Source organism: Scaptodrosophila lebanonensis, unplaced genomic scaffold (assembly GCF_003285725.1).
Source record: "Scaptodrosophila lebanonensis strain 11010-0011.00,11010-0021.00 unplaced genomic scaffold, SlebRS2 tig00000001-arrow-pilon, whole genome shotgun sequence".
Lineage (NCBI taxonomy): Eukaryota > Metazoa > Arthropoda > Insecta > Diptera > Drosophilidae > Scaptodrosophila > Scaptodrosophila lebanonensis.
Window position 1 is genome coordinate 21,431,774 of NW_022060529.1, and position 19,016 is coordinate 21,450,789.

Genomic DNA, 19,016 nt, shown 5'->3' on the forward strand with positions numbered 1-19,016 from the left:
ACCCCAAATTGGGGTTTCTATACTAATTCAGATATACTCTGCGATGTTTGTTTTTTCTTAAAATTTTAAAATAAAAATATTCTAATTTTGTGAACTAATTATTTTAATGGTTAAGTTGGGGCCTGGAATATCTCAACTAGCTATGTAACAGGAACCCTTCAATGTGAGTTCGTTCCTGAGTATATGTCTCCCATCCTAATTTCCTGGTGTTGTAAGTAAATATTCAAAAGTCAGCAGCAAGTATGGCCTCATAAGAGATATTAGGCGACACACTCAGAAACTGCATATTAGCATTAGCAGTGTAGCTTATTTCAATGAATTGTTCAATTATTGATTTCCAAATGAAGGATTATTCAAATAGGCAAAGCAACTATTATGCATAGTTCCTCATCGAGCGATTAATGGAATTCCAAATATGTTAAGACTATTTTGCATACGGCAGGAAAGCAGCAATAAGCCTGCCGGGCCATAGCAGGAAGCACACTGAATGACAATTTAAATTAATTCTAAGTGAAATAACAATGGGGGCAAGTTCATGCTGTGCCTACAGACAATATAACACATTAAAGTGCACACTGCACACAATCTGTTGCACACAATCAGAGTGTCGCATTCTTGCAACTGCAACTATTGCCAGTTCATGGCTGACTAAAAAATAAAGCCCCCGAAGGGAGAAACAATGCTCAAATTAAAAATTCCAGTGTCTGTTGAATTGTTCGTGTGTTCTAATTAAATATGCAAATGTCTTTATTCAGTATTTTTCTTTGCTGCCATTTTGAATAAAAATGCATAAATAAATGGGGAAATATAAGAGGGGTCCAAGGTAAACACAGCCGGAAACGGAAATGTGCCAACAAAAAAAAAAGCTTGGCAAAAAATAAAAGCAAGGCAGCACTAATTGCCGCTACCACAGAACTCTTACCAAGCCTAACTTTTTTGTTTCTTACCAGGAAAAGGACTGTCCTCATGGCAGTGTATGTTTGTTTGTGTGTCTACGGCAGCAGAACTTGTTTGCCTACCAGGTCATGATACTTATTTGGTAGATTAATATACATATTTTTAGAAACAACCCGTGCATCCTTTTCACTTCATAATTTCTGCGGCCCTTGCCTGCACTGCAAATTAAATAAACTTGGCTCGTGCGGCCAAAAGTTTAGCTGCAAAAGCAGTAAAAACTTTAGCGAGCATCATTGCGGTCGTGTTTTAAAATATACTTAATGCGGCAACACAGTTAATTCTACCACTCGTAGTTGAAGTTCAGCTGCACTTGTTTGCAATTAAATTCATAAAATAACAAAAAACAATGCACCGCATTAAAAAGTCAGTCAAGTTGATATTTTCTGTTATGCTGGTCTAATTAAAAATTCTATAAAACTGGAAGACCAAGTCGTCAGAAGCTGCCAGGCTTCCATGCAAATCAAAACCAGCGAAAGCATAACGCTACTTTAGTACTTTAGTATTAGACCTTGTGTGGCCTTCGGCAGCCGCGTAAAGGCCAAAGGAAAGCACTATAAAGCTATTTTCCAGTTACTTTCTGGGTCTACTCTTAGGCGCCGTTGTTGCTTTCCTTGCCTTGGTCGACGACCAATTTTGTTGCCACTGCTGTTGTTGCTGCTCTCGGTGCCGACCACAATGGTAGGAAAGCGGCTCACTGGCTAGGCTCATACATAATTCATTTGGCAAGCGTGGCAGTCAAGGATGTAATTTGGTGTTCCCCTTTGTGGGTGCGCGCACGCCCATCTTGTTCACTTGCTCGTTAGCCAAAAAGCGCCAGTCTGAAGTGCTTGTCTATATGGGCTGGTCGAGCGTGCTCCTCTACAAGTATATATGTGTGTGTGTGTGTGTGTGAGTGCTTGTATACGCACATTTATTATACACAAAACCGGAAGAGCGTTGCGACCCACGCATTGTTGTTTATCATAATGGCGTTTCGTGGTTTTTCCCCGCAACACACATTGACATTGGCTTGGTAGAAAAATGCAAAGCGGCTTTTTATAATTGCTATGTAAGCATTGTTCAGAATTTGGCAAGGACTCAAGCTTAGTTTGCTGCATAATAAATAACTAAGAGCGCTTAAATTTGTGCGCGCTGAAATGTTTTTGGATCTAAGGACAATGCTTGAGAGCTATTGAAGTCCCATTCACGTTCATGCACACCCATTTTATTGCACGAGCAGCACACGTGGCGTATGATAAATGTGCATGCCACTGGCGACCAATAGATGCTTAGCATTGCTGGCTCACACTTAAGTTAACTTCTTAGCAGCATCATCAATATCAATTCTCGTATCTCTGGTCGGGAAGGAGAACCAGGCGTTGTGTTCGGCCCAGAGGCTGCTAAGAGTATTTTTACGTTTGCATTCAAGGATTTATTATGCGCTTAAGCTTAAGTACGTTCGCACAACTTAAACTGTTGCGCTGCAGATGTACCTCCGCCTGAATTTATCAGGTTTTATGCCAAAGAATTACAAGCTGAGCGTTTGAAATGTGACCTCTTGGCTGCCGACTTTATGTAGTTGTGGCAATTTGCACGCGACTTGCGTAAAATGTTGAAGTAGGGGCTTCCATTAATTGTGTTCAATTTAAATAATTAAGTTTGCGGCAATTCTGGCTGTATCTTTGAGAATCAATTTTCTTTGGTTCAATAATAAACTTCTGTTTACACACTGACAATTTTGGTTCATATTAATTACAATTTTGAATCAAAAGGTATGACATTTAAAATATAGTGTGTTTCGTTAATATGATTGCATAAATAAAATGCAATCGACATGAACTGACAATTTTAATTCATATTAGTTACAATTTTGAATCAAAAGGTATGACATTTAAAATACTATAGAGTGTGTTTCATTAAAATGATTGCATATTTAAAATGCAAATTGATTTTCAGCTTATGATAAGGCGATTTAATGTTGTATTCAAAGTATTTACTCTCGGCAATGTAATGCTTTCTTATAAATATATGCAAAATGTATATCTGCAATTCATAATCGATACAGTAAACTATTGCTATCGAGAGTGGCAAGCCAATTGATTTTTTTTCACGAGTATGATATTCTAAATATATGTTGCTTCTCCCCCATAGCTGCAGGAACTAGCAGCCTTATGGCACTAGACCCAAAAACTTTACTGAGAGTTAAGTGTATAAGCCAACACTTCATGATTGAGTGAACTTTTCAATATTTTAAGTGATTTTTCAAATCGAATTTTCAGTCGACAGTCTTAAGACCATAGGTTATATTAAAGGTTGTAATTTCTCATTTCGTATCTATTAATTTGTTAAATGAGTTGTTCTTTATAAAATACATACGTTCATTATATCGATCACATACTGTATTATGGCTTTTCAAAATATCATTATTTTTGCTTTTATTGCTGCGCTGATTTTAAAATGCAATCAAAATGATTTTCCAATGAATCTTTCATAAATTAAATGACAAAATCGTATGTAAATATTTGTTGGACTCAAATACAAACACATTCATATAGGCATATAGTTACACACACGCGCGTTCTCCACCATCAGAATAATGTCAACATTTGGGTGCAGTATAAGTCCTTTTTCACACGTGACCTTTTTGCGGAGGGTCAGGTCGAACGTATTTGTTTATTTGGGAAACGCATGTGCCTTGAAGCGGGTATGTGAGTGTACTTCGATTGGCCACATGCTTTTGACCAGAACAGAGCATAAAAAACTGCGCTCTGTATTTTTATGTTGTTAGCCTTGCGCTGATTGATTGTGTGGCCATTGCGACTGGCCTTAAACCTAAAGGCGTTCTTTTTGAAAGCGGCAATACAGTGAATTTTAAACAGAACTTTAAGATCAGCGCTTGATATATTTTTTGGATGATTTATTCCATCTGGCACAAACCTATAAAATATGCTTGAGTACTATTTAATAATTTAAAATTTAAGGAAATTTAAAAGGCCCGCAATGGCCCCAGTTTTCAGCTTCAATGGCACTTTGAAGCGAACCAAATCTGATTGCTTGCTTTGCTTTTTTTCAAGCGGAAGGTCCATTAGATCGGAGTTTAACGATATAATGGCGCTCAAATCGAAATGAAGTAAAACAAAACTGAAATATAGCATGAGTTTTGAAAAAGGAGCTTTCGTTTTGTTATGCTTGTGTACTTTTTGTTGCCATTTGATGTGTGGATGTGAGCGTAGATTTATGTCGAAGGACCCTGCTGGTAGCCAGCTTGTTTAATGATGGACCCAGCTGTTGCTTTTTGACAAATGAATGTCGAGCATGACGCCAACATTTTAAAAGCTACGCTTGGATTTCATTCTGTATTGCTTGACAAGCATTTCATTTGCTTGTCAGTGTGTGTATGTGTGTGTGTGTGTGTGTGTGTGTGTGTGTGTGTGTGTGTGGGTATGGCAAATAAAAAGTAAGAGATTTCAAGTTTGAAGAGTTCCAGCGGCCAAAGAGCGATGTTTAAAACGCGAAAACGAAAAATAACAAATAAAAGCCCGTATGAGACTGTACGAGTACATGTTTTGAAAATTCTATGCATTTTAAGTAGAGCGGAAAAACTTTTTTTGGAGTATGAAATCAACGGGGATTGAATAGACTAACTGACCTAGAACTTCTGGATGGTCAGGCGCTTTTCATTTCAGCTTAATAAAAATTAAAAGAGTATTGTTATATTTAAGTGTCGATATCTAAATATTTCGACAGGTATTATATAATATAATTTTAAAACGAAATTGGATGAGAATATAGGTACGTATTAGACTGTTTGAATGAAATGTAATACGTTGAAGGCTCTTGGCAGACCCCAACAATTAATATTCTATTCATAATTGAGTTGATTTGTTTGTGCGATAACCTCTTTAAAAACTACAACATTGTATTTAATTTGAAAGCATCTTTTTGATGGGCAAACCCAATATTTTTTTGTTTGTTAATATGTGGAATATAGATATGGAGCGAAGGTTTGAGACTGACTATAAAGTTACTCACCGTTTGTCCATAGCAGTTATCCATTCCATCGCCATTTTTGTCAATTTTTTGTAAGCACTTATAAACTTAAATATGTGATTAAATATTTTAATATACCGTAGATTGAATTGGTATATTTATAAATGTTGTTTATTGTATATTTATAAGAAATATTCTTATGCTGTTTATTTTACAAGTTTTGATTTCAACCTCGTTTATGTATTAAATTTTAAATCCAAAGGTTATTTTTATAACTCCGTTAATTTTGACGTCGAGTTCATTTTGTTTTTGTTTCACAAACACAATATTAATGTTAACCTTGGCCACACCACAACTTTTGAATGTTAACTTAACACAGAATCTCCAAACATTTGTCAATTGCCGAGAAAGTAACCGAATTGTCAAATTAAAGTCACGTGTGAGCGTCAAACGGAATCCGCAAAACCAAAATGCCAGAAAAGTTGTGGCTGTCTTACTTCACTGTGAGCGTCTCTGTTGGTATTTCGTCTCCGCTTTTTATTTTGTTTTTCAGATTTTTTTTTTTTACTTTTTGTAAGACATTGTTGCTGATGACTGATGTTGGGTAGCAATCGCTGTGGCCTTCGGTGAAGCCTTTGCTAGGCTTTAAAGAATCCCAACATTTTTAAAACGAACGCGCGCGACTTACAACGAGTTGGAGTTTGCTGGCGATAGCCTCATTTGATGTTTAACGAAAATGGAAATAATATGTAATGCGAAATAAAAATTACAAGCTCCGAACATGAAATAAATCTTCTTGGTTGTTAATTTGTTGTTGTCATTCGTTGGGGGATTCTAAGCCGTGATGCATGAGGCGGTGGTTGTCATTCCTCCAAAAGTCCCATTGCTCTTGCCCGGCGTAGTGTCGACGGCCTGGCAGCAAAAGATTACGCGAAATCACTTCGACTTCAACTGTAAAAGAAAATGGCACCAATTAAAGAGTCCACACTATAATATTTAGAGCTGCAGATATATTTAGAATATAAGGAAGCTATAGAAAGAGTATTGAAAGTTACTTATTAAAATTGTGGTTACTACTTGTGTTGGTAAATATTTGAAGAGCCGTGTCCTCATGTGTCAGAAAAACGAATAATGTTAAGTCTCCTGCCACATGGTACAGCGGCTCCTAAGCAATTATTATAAGTTCAAAATTCTACTAGGAAAAATACTTAATAAAAAACAATAGTCTCCATTAAATCGCTATAAGTACAAATATAGTTAGTATTTGCTACAAATAAAAAGCATACAAAGCTAGCTTTTATTGCACATACCCTTGAACCAGGCTGACACTAACCAGATCTTGTTTTTTGGCTATGCAGTGTAAGTGTTAGTGTTTTTTTGTTACCTATTGTATGTGTATCCTGAAGCCTGTGAAGGACAAAAATAAAAAGTGTTGCGAATGATATTTCAAACATGAAAAAGAGCGCAATTTTCTAAGTCAAGGATATCGGCAGTTAAGCACAGTTCTTGCACTTCCTTTGTTATTGCAAGTATGTATAGTGAATACATTGTGTATACTTAATATTATTTGTCATGGCTTCGTGGACTACATAAGTACCAAAAATAGATTGCTTACGAACCCTAAATGGTAAACAATTATGCACATAGTCGGTTCTAGCTCCTCGTTTTTTACGCATATTAAGTCTTATCTATATAGTTCGACGCTAATATGCGCAATTCAAATTGCGTCAAAGCTAATACAGTATCATCCCGATTTATTTAATGCGTCAAACTGAGCCATATTTCAAATTTTTTGTGAATAGGAATTTGTGCCGAATCTATAAGCTTATAATGTTAAAGAGATTAGTTTCTCTTCTGGGGAATACAAAAAACCGTTCTTCCACTAAATGCAAAGTCGTCAGGCACATCGCTATAATGGAAAATAATATACTAATGCAGTGCGCCACAATGTATGCTACAAAAAATATACATTTGTATCATTTATAGGACGATATCTATGGTAATCGCTGCTGTGAAAGACTGCGCAAAACTGGCTTATCTGCATTTATGATGTGCCTCGTGATGAGCACTCATTACTTTGTTTGTTAGATAATATCAACCGTTTTGTTGAACCAAATAGACTCACTATACCATTAATATTTGCGGTAGAGAAAAAACGCATTTACTCGTGATTTTATTTTCAGCCCGTAATGTAATTAATTATGTGGAACTTGCACTTGTTCTGGGCTTGTGGAAAAGTTTTCCATTTTAATTCATTCGCTAAAACTAACACTGCCCAAACAATATACGTAATTTAACTTTTAGCTGTGAGCTTTAGAAAAGTTTCCCACACATTAATTTCAACTTGGGCACTTCAGCATTTGACTTGTATAGCTAAGAGAAATGTAAAGATAAATTGAATGTTGTGAAATATATTTACCTGCCACTTCTTCGAAATAAAGTTCTTCTTCTCTGGTGCAGAAGTAAACGTAATAATATAAGAAAAGGATTGAAATTAGGAAAACGAAGCAAAAAATACGAAATCTTAATTCGTACGGAACTAGGTCAATCTCGTCGTCAAACATTCAAGTGCAGGTATTTCTTATAAGTGGGCAATAGGTAGAAATAATTTTAGTATTTAGCGGAGTTAGTAGATGGGTATGTAGGTGTTTAGGGAACGCACAATATTAGTTTGTTATTTGATGCATGAGTAAATGCACTTATACGGTTTAAAGCCAAAATGGAGTTTGGCTAAAATTGGGTGCAGCTAGTGAAAAGTTGCTAAGAAATGTTTAAAACTGGATTAAGGTTTTGTAAAATTTCTAAACTATTTTTAAGTCGTTTACCGGCTTGTTCTTTTAATTTTTTTAGTAATTTACATTTACAGATATATAATTTTTAATATATTCTAGTCACTTTGAAAAACGTTTTTCTAGCCCATTAAATTTCACACGTCCGTTGCGTTCGGCGTTCCACGACAAACTAAAATTCGCACAACGTTCGCGTCCGACTTCGTACCTCGACTCGATGTTTTGTTGATATTTTTTGAGCAAATCATATACAATAAATACTTTCAACACTTGATTAATTTTAAGCACCACCTCTCAGTTAAACACTCAAAATATGGGTTTTTAAAGTGTTCAAGTGAGAAAATTCAAAATTTATTGAAATTTCAATTGAGAATTTGATAAAGCGCTCACAGGTCTGTACCGTTCCGTAGTCGCGTCGCAACTAAATTTGAAAACTGAGCATAAAATGCGTCGTGCTCTTCACCATAAATGGCAGGATGCCTAGGCTAACAGGTGAGTTTCGTTTTCTTTGCATACAGTGGTTTAAATAACAATTGAACGCAATTTTTGTTCAGTTTGTAGGTAGCTCATAAATCATGGAAACGCTATATTCAAACTCTATCATCTACTCTCTACACAACTAAAATGTCTCTATTTAGCCATCTTCATGGAAATCTTCGACCACAAGCAGCTGTGAATCGGGACAAAGCGTGCCCAATTGTTAAGTCTCTCCAATGGATTGTAACTTCTTTTATTTATTTATAATTTTTTGTATAATATTGTAACCTTGGTGAATTTCTTTTAACTTGGAGTGGCCCATTGTTGGGGCTAAAAAAAGCAAGCCCAACTCTTAAGATGCTTAAGGTTTGGGGCAATAGGCTATCTATATCATCTCGTCTTGCCATAATGAGCCTATTATAGTATTTAACCTTTGTATACAGGGTAATAAAATGGAAAAATTTGGGGTTTGGAAATGCGGTAATTAATAATTAATTACGATAATGATTATAATTGCAGAATTTAATTTGTATGTACTAAGAACACTACATTTTGTAACGCATATTTAACAGCAGTTAAATTTCTCTACAAATAAAAAAATGTGTGGGAATTTTTTTTATAAAAACAAGTCAATAACTTAAAAAATGTACTCTCACGTACTCGCACTCTCATACTCCAGCCGTCTCTCTGCCAATATCAGTTTGAGTTGTCATACTGAGTTGTTATACTGTCTTGTTTTTTTCTCGTCTGTGCAACAAACTGTTGAACAAATGGTGAGTCGGCGCACTAAAGAACTCTTCAACAGTTGAGACAACCCGACCTGGTCCGGCCATCCCCCAGCAAACCTACCCCCCAAAATGCCCAAAAGCGTCATAAAATGAAATTGCAATACGAAACAATCAAAGTGCGAATTAATATATGCACAACAACAAAATGCACTGCGCATATCTGGCAAGGGCGAGGAGGCTGGCAGGCAGGCAGGCAGGCAGGCAGGCAGGCAGGCAGGCAGGTAACCAGGCAGGCAATTGTGACAGCCGTGGGCAGGCAATGACACAGAATGTGCATGAAAATGGCGTGGCGGCATTTCCGCGTGTGTGCTTTATGTGGGTTTCTTCTCGGTGTGTTTGTGTGCACGTGTATGTGTATATGTGTGTGTCCAACTCAAAGGTGCGAAATTGCAAGGTCTGTACTGGTTTTTGTTTTTGTTTGTCGCTTTGACCAATTCCGTGAACATTGCCGCGTTTTTTGTTTTTTTTTGTTAGTAGCTTTGCTGTCACTGCTGCGGTGGCTCTTCGTGTGTTTACAACACCCTCGAGTGCCTTTATTTCCGCATGAATCATACTCCACTACTGTCCTGTTTCATATAGACTTATACTACATACACACATATATATACAAGTAGTATATATAAAGACACGGACCATAGAATTTTTATGACTTGTTGTCGTCGCCGCCTCCCGACTGTGTTTTCGGTCTGGTATGTGCTTTTCATACATAGATGTGTATATACATACGTATTATTTTGCTTGGCATTGTCGTCTGTGGTGCCGAAGTTGGTATTTTAGCAGCTTTGACAATAAAATTCTTTGGATATTTGTGCCGTTTTGCCTGTTGAATTTCTCAGTATTTGCTGCCATGACGCTTTTCGCCAGAGTCCTTAGCTTTACAGACAGTTCCATTTTAAATATTGGCGGGCATTTCGACCGACTGCTAGACACGGCCTTAGAAAATTGTCTGACAGTTAACATGATAAATGAGTTAACGACACTTGTTAATGGATCTCCCCTTCATTAGTATATAAACCAACATTCATGTCTAGCCTAGATTGCATTTACCAAGCTTGGTGTCTGCTGCTATTACTATACTAGAAGGCCTCAGATGTAATCGAATGTTCATATAGGTCGCATCTTCCTTTCGCTCCCTCGGTTATGAAAACTGTACTAATGACATTTCCTGTCCATTTGCCCATTAACAGACGACGAAGTTAGCAGTCGACAGCAACTGTTTCCACATTAGCGCCATATTGATGGCATGACATGCTCTCTTAGCCGACCACCATCCTTACCTGTCTCTCCACCACCTCCCTGCAGACACGTTATGACAGCATTAAGTCTGCAGGATAGCAGACCAGTCAGTCAGTCTGTCAGTCAGTCAGTTGCAGGTGCAGGTGCACACAAGCCTGCACACACTCACCCACACACGGGCTTACGTGACAAGACTGTTATCTATGTCTACGTGTTGTTTCACAACATACTTGCAAATGTAATTATCATTAATGGAGGTGTGCTGTTTCAGATATCACTGCATTACATATTAGTTGAATTAATGCTGCGTCTTTGCGTCGAACTTGCAAATTCGATGCTTATTGAATCAAACCAGCACCGTGAGTTCAAATTATACAATTATGGCGCGATTTTGAGGATTATCGCGTCCTCCTCTAATATCCCAAAGGCAATTAACATAAATATGTTAAACATGTTGGATTGCGTTCAACTTGCTTTAATGATAGTTTCTTTGGAATTGCAAAAAGCAAATACTAATTAGAAAATGCAAAAAGTTTGTCATACCTAAATCGGAAAAGTAAAAAGTTCCTATTTCTAGCTCAAAGTTAGGGTCATTGAACCTTTTCGATCCAAAGAACTTATTGTTATATAGGAGGTCTTGCAGGTATTGAATTAGTTACATTTTTTTGGATAAACTTATTTAAGAGTTACGCCTGCTCGACTCTAGCATTCCTTTATTGTTTCTTTTTTATTAATTTTTGTAAATTTTAATAATTTTACACATATTAGAGTATTTCAAAGTCGGAATTTTAACTTCTCCATTTGTTTTTATATTGGAACCTCGACCATTAACCCACAATTCATATTTTTTTCAAAAATATTTATGAGTATTTTTGGATTAATAACAACAAATGAGTTACACGTACATATATCCAAATGAGACAACAAGTGAGTTTGTTAAAAACACATATTTGTATTCAAATGAAAAATTCTCGAAGGACTGAACAGACTAAATGGAATATGCGAACACATCACGATCTTCAGACAATGAAAATTGAACGGTTTGAAATAACAGATAAAAGCATTTAACTTGTATACTTCAACATTTTTTTGAATAGTGTCGCCACTGAACACGACGGTGAGAAATAGTTTGTAAGTAGGATAGGGCGATGTTAATTAAAAAATGGCGGTTTTAGTCTAAGTTCAGCCACGAAGGCATCATCCATGATATTAAGCTTTACTTTGTTTTTTGCTTAGCGCAGCCCACTGATCTTCCCGTACCAAATAATTTGAAAACGGATACATAACTTTATTTTATTTCGGGATGCCCAAATATCAAATTTTGCAACTACTCTGGTCGGCTTGTATACCCGTGCCAGAGGAACGTTACAAGACTTCAATTAATTTATGGGTTTATTGTTTTAAATCTTTGCTTAATAGTGTTATTTTAAGCCTGGCTAAATTTCAAGAGGTATCACATTTTAATCAGCAAAAATTGTGTGAATATCTTAAATAAATTGTTATACCTCTTAAAATAAATGCTTTATAATATCGTTGCAATGTTTTGAAATAAAATCTGTTGGGTTTTTAAATACTGGTAACGTGATTTTCGTTTAAGCATGCTCCGCTCCAAGTATTGTTCTTTAGGTACTTTAGATAATCTATGGAATTTAGAGACATAATTATAATAAAATATTGTTTGTATTAGATGCCTCATGCGTACGCAATAGATCCAATTAAATAATTCATTAAAGAATATAATGAAAAGATTAAAGCATCAACTTGCACCCGCGAATTAGTAGCTGAGATAAAACAATGCGTTATCAGGAAAAAGTGAATGAAGCACATTAAGCCTAAGAACGCATATATGTAGTATGTAATTACTTCATAGTAAAGAATTCTAGTTCGTTTTTCATATTTTCGACTAAAACTTTTCGCCTTGAGGTTTGATTGTAATATTGTGAACCTATAAGAAATACAGTAGCATAATTAGATCATAAACTAAATTGTTTCCAAGTCGGCGACTCACTTGCACATTAGGAGGTGTGGAAATTATCCAAAGGAGAGCGTCCGCTATATCTTCGCTTCGAAGCATAGGCATATGCTGTTTTATCAAGCCTTGAATTTCTTGCGGTAGGATGTCCGTGTTGACTATGCCTGGACTAATGGTCTGTAATTGATTTTGGCGGCTTAGACATATTTCGACAGACCGTATGTGTCGTACCACCACTTACCGATACTCTAACGCGCGTCTTATGGCGTTGAAACTCTTGACGATATATTTCATTCATTGCCCGTAAGGCAAACTTGGTGGCTGGATAAATATTGAGCGATGGCAGTTGAGGTCCCAGATTAGGCACCTGCTGGCCAGCAATACTGTTCACAATGACCACGTGACCCTCGGCGTTGCGGTTTCGCATAGACTGAAAGGCCTCGCGAATGCAGTAGACACTGCCCATCACATTTGTATCGAGTGTGTCGCGTATCGCCTCCGAGTTATGGCTCTGGCTTAGCTCGGTGGTGGCAATTATGCCCGCATTATTCACCAGCACGTCTACGCCACCCAATTCACGTTGCGCCCAATCAAAGGCTGACTGCACCTGCGCCTCCTGCCGAATGTCACATTTGACCGCATGAAGTTGTTTCTGCTGTGCGACTGGAAGCGAGGCTCGCAGCTCCTCCACGCGCTCCTGCCGACGCGCCAGACCCACTACGACCAACCCGGCACCGACTAGGGCTCGAGCACAAGCGGCACCAATGCCGGCACTGGCTCCGCTCACCACTGCCACTTTGTTGTGCCAACGTTCCATTCCGTCGAACGACTGTCGATTGGCGATTGAATAGGCAAGCCACCTTAGAACACGGGGAAGCCCTACACGTTTGCCTTTAGACCTGCTGATTGGATTGACACAGTTCTTATTGTGGAGACCGAAGTTCGCGCACTTGCGTCATCGGTCGATGGGACACTATTCAACTTTAGGGTTTGTAATACACACATTAATAAACGTTCAATTATTTAAGGAATATATTATAATATATATATTATAGACCATAGCCATAGAGCAACAACAGCTGCAGAGCTTGTCAGAGACTATTGTTTTTTTTTTTTTGCTATAACTTGCATCAGAAAAAAAATTGATTTTTTAGGGCTTTTGTTATTCTAGCTCTTGTATTTATTGTACCTTGTGTATTTATATGTTTTTAATATTATATTAGAAATGCAATGTCATTCGTTTTTAAAGGTATCTAGTTTTTTAAGAAATAAATGTAATTAGGAAATTACATATATTGAAATCCTTTCTTTCATACAGATGGACAAACGGATGAACAGACGGGCTGGTTGTATTTACTCGTCTTGTATATGTTTATAAAATAGTGTATATTTCTAATATATGTATATAATTTGTGGGCTCTTTTATTTTCATCCCGAAATGTAATTTATTGAATTGAACTTGCACTTGTTCTAAGCACCTGGAAAACGTATCCATTTCAATTCCCTCTCTAAAAGTAGCACTTCGAAAACAATATACGTAATTTAACATTTTGTTGTAAGCTTTAGAGGAAAATTTGTTTCAGCGCTTTCATGCCACAACAGTTTTCCAATTTGCACAAACATTTGCAAAACCACTGTAATTGCTTGGTCCTTGCGGCTTAGTTCGCCGACTACTGTAAGCATTTGCCCCTCGAAAAATATAAACACACAGCGAAAGTTGACGGGTACCACCGGAAATGCATACGAGTTTCGCAAGCTGGCCCAAACTGTCATGGCCCACCTCTGCCTTGCTTAGTGGCAACTTTTCCGTTAACACTGTAGCCTAATTGCTCCCTGTGTTGTTTTGAGCGAGTCCGGTGGAAGTGCTTTCCCCCCTGCTTATGTTCGTCTCTGCTTTCTCATAACACAACTATTTTGCACTTTCATATGCCAACTGTACAAGTAGTCACTCCAATAGTTGTTTTGTGCAATAAGCTGACTCAAATAAACTTGTAAATGGTTTAACAAGGCTTGTGGACAACCGCAGAAATTGTAAAACTCGCATTTCTTGGCAACCAACAACAAGCACAAAAATAAAACATTTTAAATATATATTATTTTAATTATTTTTTAAAATTAAATTTATTTAATACTTGTAAAACTAAGAAATTTATAACGTGTACATAGAGTCGTAAAGTTGCAAAAATACATTTCGTACAGAGTTGAGCCGAAGCAAACATTACGATAATTATAGAAATTCACTATTATCGGGGGAGTGAGCGGGCGTTAGAATTTGTACTGAAAATTTTATAGTTCCATCCAGTAATTGATTATCTGCAGTATCATTAAGAAAGTTATATGCTTAAATTTAATCTCTGCCTGGACTTAACTGTACTATACTGCTCACATACAAATGTACACGCACAATCCCGATGTCAATTAATGCTAAGCGTATATTACATGAACATACTACTATGTGCCCTAATTTAATTCATTAATTAAATTGAGAAAATTAAATCAAAACAATTTTTTGACATTGATTTTTGTTGTTGAATTGGTTACAGGGTAGAGTTGGGTCCGCTCGACTCCAGCATTCAATTCTTGTTTAATTTCGAATATTAATTGTAATATGTGACTATTAATACATGAATTAATTATTATATATTATTATTATGGCTCAACTTAATTTAGTTGATTATATTTTGAATGTATCTAATCTATTATATTCTTTGGAAAAAGGGTAGACAGTCGTTAGATTTTAGATTTTTTCCTCCTTAGTGCTCTCCAGAAATTTTCCACTTACCCCATCTCCCTGTTGCATCTATCGATACGCCAATTAGCTGAACTCTGCGAATTAATAAGAAATCATCTGCCTTGGCAGTATTACGCCAATCATAACCTAGTCAACTATATTGTCTATTTCATTAAAATAAGCTGAAAGGTGATTATTATACCGATTCCCAAACAAAATTTTAATGACGTTGGTAATGAGATTAACTGAATTTGCTACTAAATTGGGTTTGGTAAGTACGACGACGACTGTTTATAAACTTTGCTGTTAACCATGTCGTTGTCGCTTGAGCAGGCAGCTGCTTATATTTTTCTTGTACTCGGCTCAGTCTGGCAGGCAGACTCGTAATTGCGCATATAATTTGGGAAGGGTTACTTAGCTACACACCGGCACACTCACAAGCACAGAGATCTAAACACACCTAAGCAGCGGCAGATGGAATTTTCGTTAAGTAGCACAATGCCGGCCTACAAACGGCTTTCAAAATGACTTTAATTATTAATGCGCTTAAATCAAGACATTGTGCGAAGTACCCATAGGAAAATAACAAAAAGTGCCAAAGTTACTTGTGCTTGAGTGGCTTTTACTTTAGCCCAAGCCCAAGCCCATGCCCATGCCTATGACCGTGCCGAGCCCATACCCATGCCCATGTCCATGCCCATGTCTGGCCAATGTGTTTGCTTATTTGTGTGGGCGGCACAAAGTAAATGTTTGTCGAGGAGACTCTTCTATTTACACCCAAACTCACACATTCACACACATATGTATATATGTATGTACTTACATAGGAGCACACACATACAAGTATACAAGCACAGTCTGCGCTTTTGCCAACCAACTGCCACAAATGGCCAGCTGGTAAATGGCGTCATCTGCATGCATTGCTCATACGCCACGTTGGGCTCTGGCTTACTTGTTCACTGGCTCAGTGCAAACTGTTCTGCTGTGCGTGTCAGTCGTCCTTTGTCTGATATGCGTGTACATGTGTCCGTTTGAGCCCAACACGACTCCTGCTACTGTAGCAGCACGACGTTTGCACTTGCCATCGTCAACTGCCAGACACCATGCCGGCCCCCGACTCGCCGCTCCAGCCAACTTGACATCGTTGACAGCGCAAATGTTGCTACTAAAAAACTAATTTCTCGCTTTGTTGAGCATAATTTTATGCAATTGTTTTTAGATTGAATTGCAAAGTGAAAAGGTGTGTGTGTGTGTGTGTGTGTGTGTGTGCCATATAATGTGCATATTTTCTAAATTATATTTAAATTTTAATTTTTACTGGCCGTGGCCAGCAAGCTCGGTACTTTATTAGCTGCGTTAAGTGTTGTGCTGAAAAATTCATTTTCATTTCATTTGTTTAAATTGGATGCACGTTGAATCAATCGGAAAATGCCGTGTAACGCATAACGACAGAAGGCATAATTAATTACTTAACATGAAACGTTTTTCATTCGCGTTTATCGTTTATTACATTATGACACTGACATTTCTCTCAATTATGCGCAAAGCTGCGCACAAGCAATGCAATCCACATCATTGAGCCGCACGGCTTTTGAGCCATGTTTCTTTTAAACGCACTGCATTGCATGAAAAAATTGGATTAAATAAGTGCACATGATGAGTGGGTTGCTGTTGAAGTTCAAATGTAAAACAAATGAACAATATGCAGCATTCAAGTCAACATCATATTGAATATTTTATAAAGAAAACATTTTGGAATATGTATATATTTCTCAAAGTCTATTTGAAATAAGATGCATTTTAAATTCAACTACAACAAACAATTAAGAGCCTGTTTTGGCGTAAGTCAGATTTCTAATATAATAGCAAGAGTCACATTTTTTTAAGTACAAGTATTGTACCATTAGTCTGGAATGAGGGACAAATGTATTTCGCCCCCTATAGGGAATTTTCCGTCGCGTCGTTTGTGTATTCACCTATGTTTTGGAAACTATAAGAGCTATAAGCGTTAGAGACACCAAATTATAATCCAAGAACAGAACAGAACAGAATTCAGAGTTTTCATATTTTTCCAAGCTCCCATAATTCTTGGAATTTTGCAATTAAATTGGGCAAATACTTTCAGTTAATGATTATGTGTTTGCCGTATACGTAGTTTAATCCGGATAACCTCTGCCCTAGTTCTGCCCGCAGCTGTTGTTGTTGCTGCTGCTGCTTTAGCTGAACTCTATACTAAGCACATGCTCACACACATACAGATGCATAGACGTACATAGGTACAGAGTATTGAAAGTTGGGGCACCCGTTGTTCTAAGGGTGTTCTTGAAGCCAGCAAATACCCCGAAAAGTTGAAAATATCTGCGAATATCTGACTGAGGTGAGTTCAATAGCGTTCACCTGCGGCCTTAATGAGTTTATCGACCGCGCATTAACACTCGGGGTGCATTGGACGGATACTGTTGGAGCGTTATCTGCTTTTGACACGCCAAGAGCTTAAACGCAGCGTAGCAAGCAATTTACATTATTTTTTGCAGCTCTTTTTAGCAAGAATTTTCCTATGTGCCACAAACCACACGTTCCTGCGCTCTTCTGCTTCTGACTCATTGAAATTTATCAGCAATGTATGTAGCCCTCAAAAAAAAAAAAAAAAACAAAAAAAATGTGCGTCGTTAGTTTTTATTTTATTTTATTTCTCTCACTTCATTTTGGCAGGCAAATTGTGGTTAGGCATACGGATTGGTGCTTTAACACTTTAACGGCGCATACATTTGCATAACTTCAAGAGCGTTCAGGCAAAGGGAAAGCCGACGATGCGTAAAGTTAATAAACGGCTGTGAACTTGCTGAACATGTAAGCACCTGAAAATTGTTAGGAGCACTACAAAGGTGTTCCCACTATGCAGTTCGTAGCATACTTTTGTGCGCAGTTCACATTCGAAATAGGAGTTTAATAGCAGAGAGCTGGTTAAGAAAAACCTAACATTGCGTACAAAATAAAAATATAATTTAAAACTAACTAATTAATTATTTTCTATAGCTTCTTTGTATAGTTTTAAGTTTAACGTTTTGTTAAATTATTGTAGAAAATTAATGTATTTTTATTTTTCGCTCTTTAGTTATCTAAATATTTTTTTGCGTGTTTGTTTATTTATTTTCTAATTGGTTTTATTTGCTTTGCAATTTAAAAAAATATATTTTCAGTATAACCTATACATTTATGGGAGCTCAAAAATTAATAAAAGAAAAACAGAGTAAAAAAAGCTTGCTGCATTCATTCTTCAAGTTAATTCACCCGCTCCCAGACATATATACAAGTACAAACCTAGTGTACCCTAATACCCTTTGGTTGCAGGGTATAAAAAATAGAAACCAATTAAAATAAAACAAGAGAGAACGCTACAGTCGAGCAAGCCCGACAGTAGAATAGCCTGTACTCTCCACAAAAAAGAAAAATTTAAAAAGAAAAAATTTTTTTTTAAATTAAATTATTTAAGAAAATTGAATTAATTAAATAATTAATTAAATTAAATTAGAAGACATGTTTATGTTCAGTTTTAACAGCATACATTTACATCACGTACCTATGGGTGTTTATATGCGTGTATGTATGCAGCAACAACAACAAGAGTTGCGGGCAGCGCTGCCGGCAGAGCAAGCAAGTATATGCCAAATTTGAGTCAAAAATTCCAAGAATTACCGGAGTTAGGAAAAACATGAATTGCAGGGGAGTGGAGGGGTGTATTAGAAAAAAAAAACACAAACTTGATCTGCCTGGGGCTTAGAGGAACCTGAATGCCAAGTTTGGTTATCCTAGCTATTGTATTTGCTGAGATCGTAGCGCTCATACAGACAGACGGTCGGACGGACGGACGGACAGGCGGACATGGCTATATCGACTTGTCTTGTCATCCTGATCAATAATATATATACTTTGTGGGGTCTGCCACGCCTCCTTCTGTGTGTTACATACATTCGCACAAAACAAGTATAGCCTTTCACCCTTTGGGTACAGGCTATAAACACATTTTCTTAAATAAAAACAATTCGTGTGTGTACCTTTCACACGTTTTTTTTTAACACGGCTCTTTAAAATGTCAG

The 19,016-nt window shown here is 37.0% G+C and overlaps 2 protein-coding genes across 2 annotated transcripts in view; both read right to left on the reverse strand.

Moving 5' to 3' along the window:
* The window catches only part of LOC115634645 (rap guanine nucleotide exchange factor 4), a 61,068-nt gene extending 56,021 nt beyond the window's left edge, over positions 1-5,047 (reverse strand). The window contains exon 1 of the mRNA XM_030532502.1: positions 4,969-5,047. Within this exon, the coding sequence (XP_030388362.1) occupies positions 4,969-5,003 (35 nt within the window). The 5' untranslated portion in view covers positions 5,004-5,047. The remainder of the gene's footprint in view (positions 1-4,968) is intronic.
* A 6,452-nt stretch (positions 5,048-11,499) lies between these two features.
* LOC115633969 (farnesol dehydrogenase) lies at positions 11,500-13,005 on the reverse strand. Its single transcript, XM_030531490.1, has 3 exons — positions 12,430-13,005; positions 12,225-12,365; positions 11,500-12,161 (listed from the first exon to the last, which is right to left on the reverse strand). Exons 1-3 carry the CDS (start codon positions 13,003-13,005, stop codon positions 12,120-12,122), a joined length of 759 nt encoding a protein of 252 aa, XP_030387350.1. The 3' UTR covers positions 11,500-12,119.
* Positions 13,006-19,016: the final 6,011 nt, after the last annotated feature.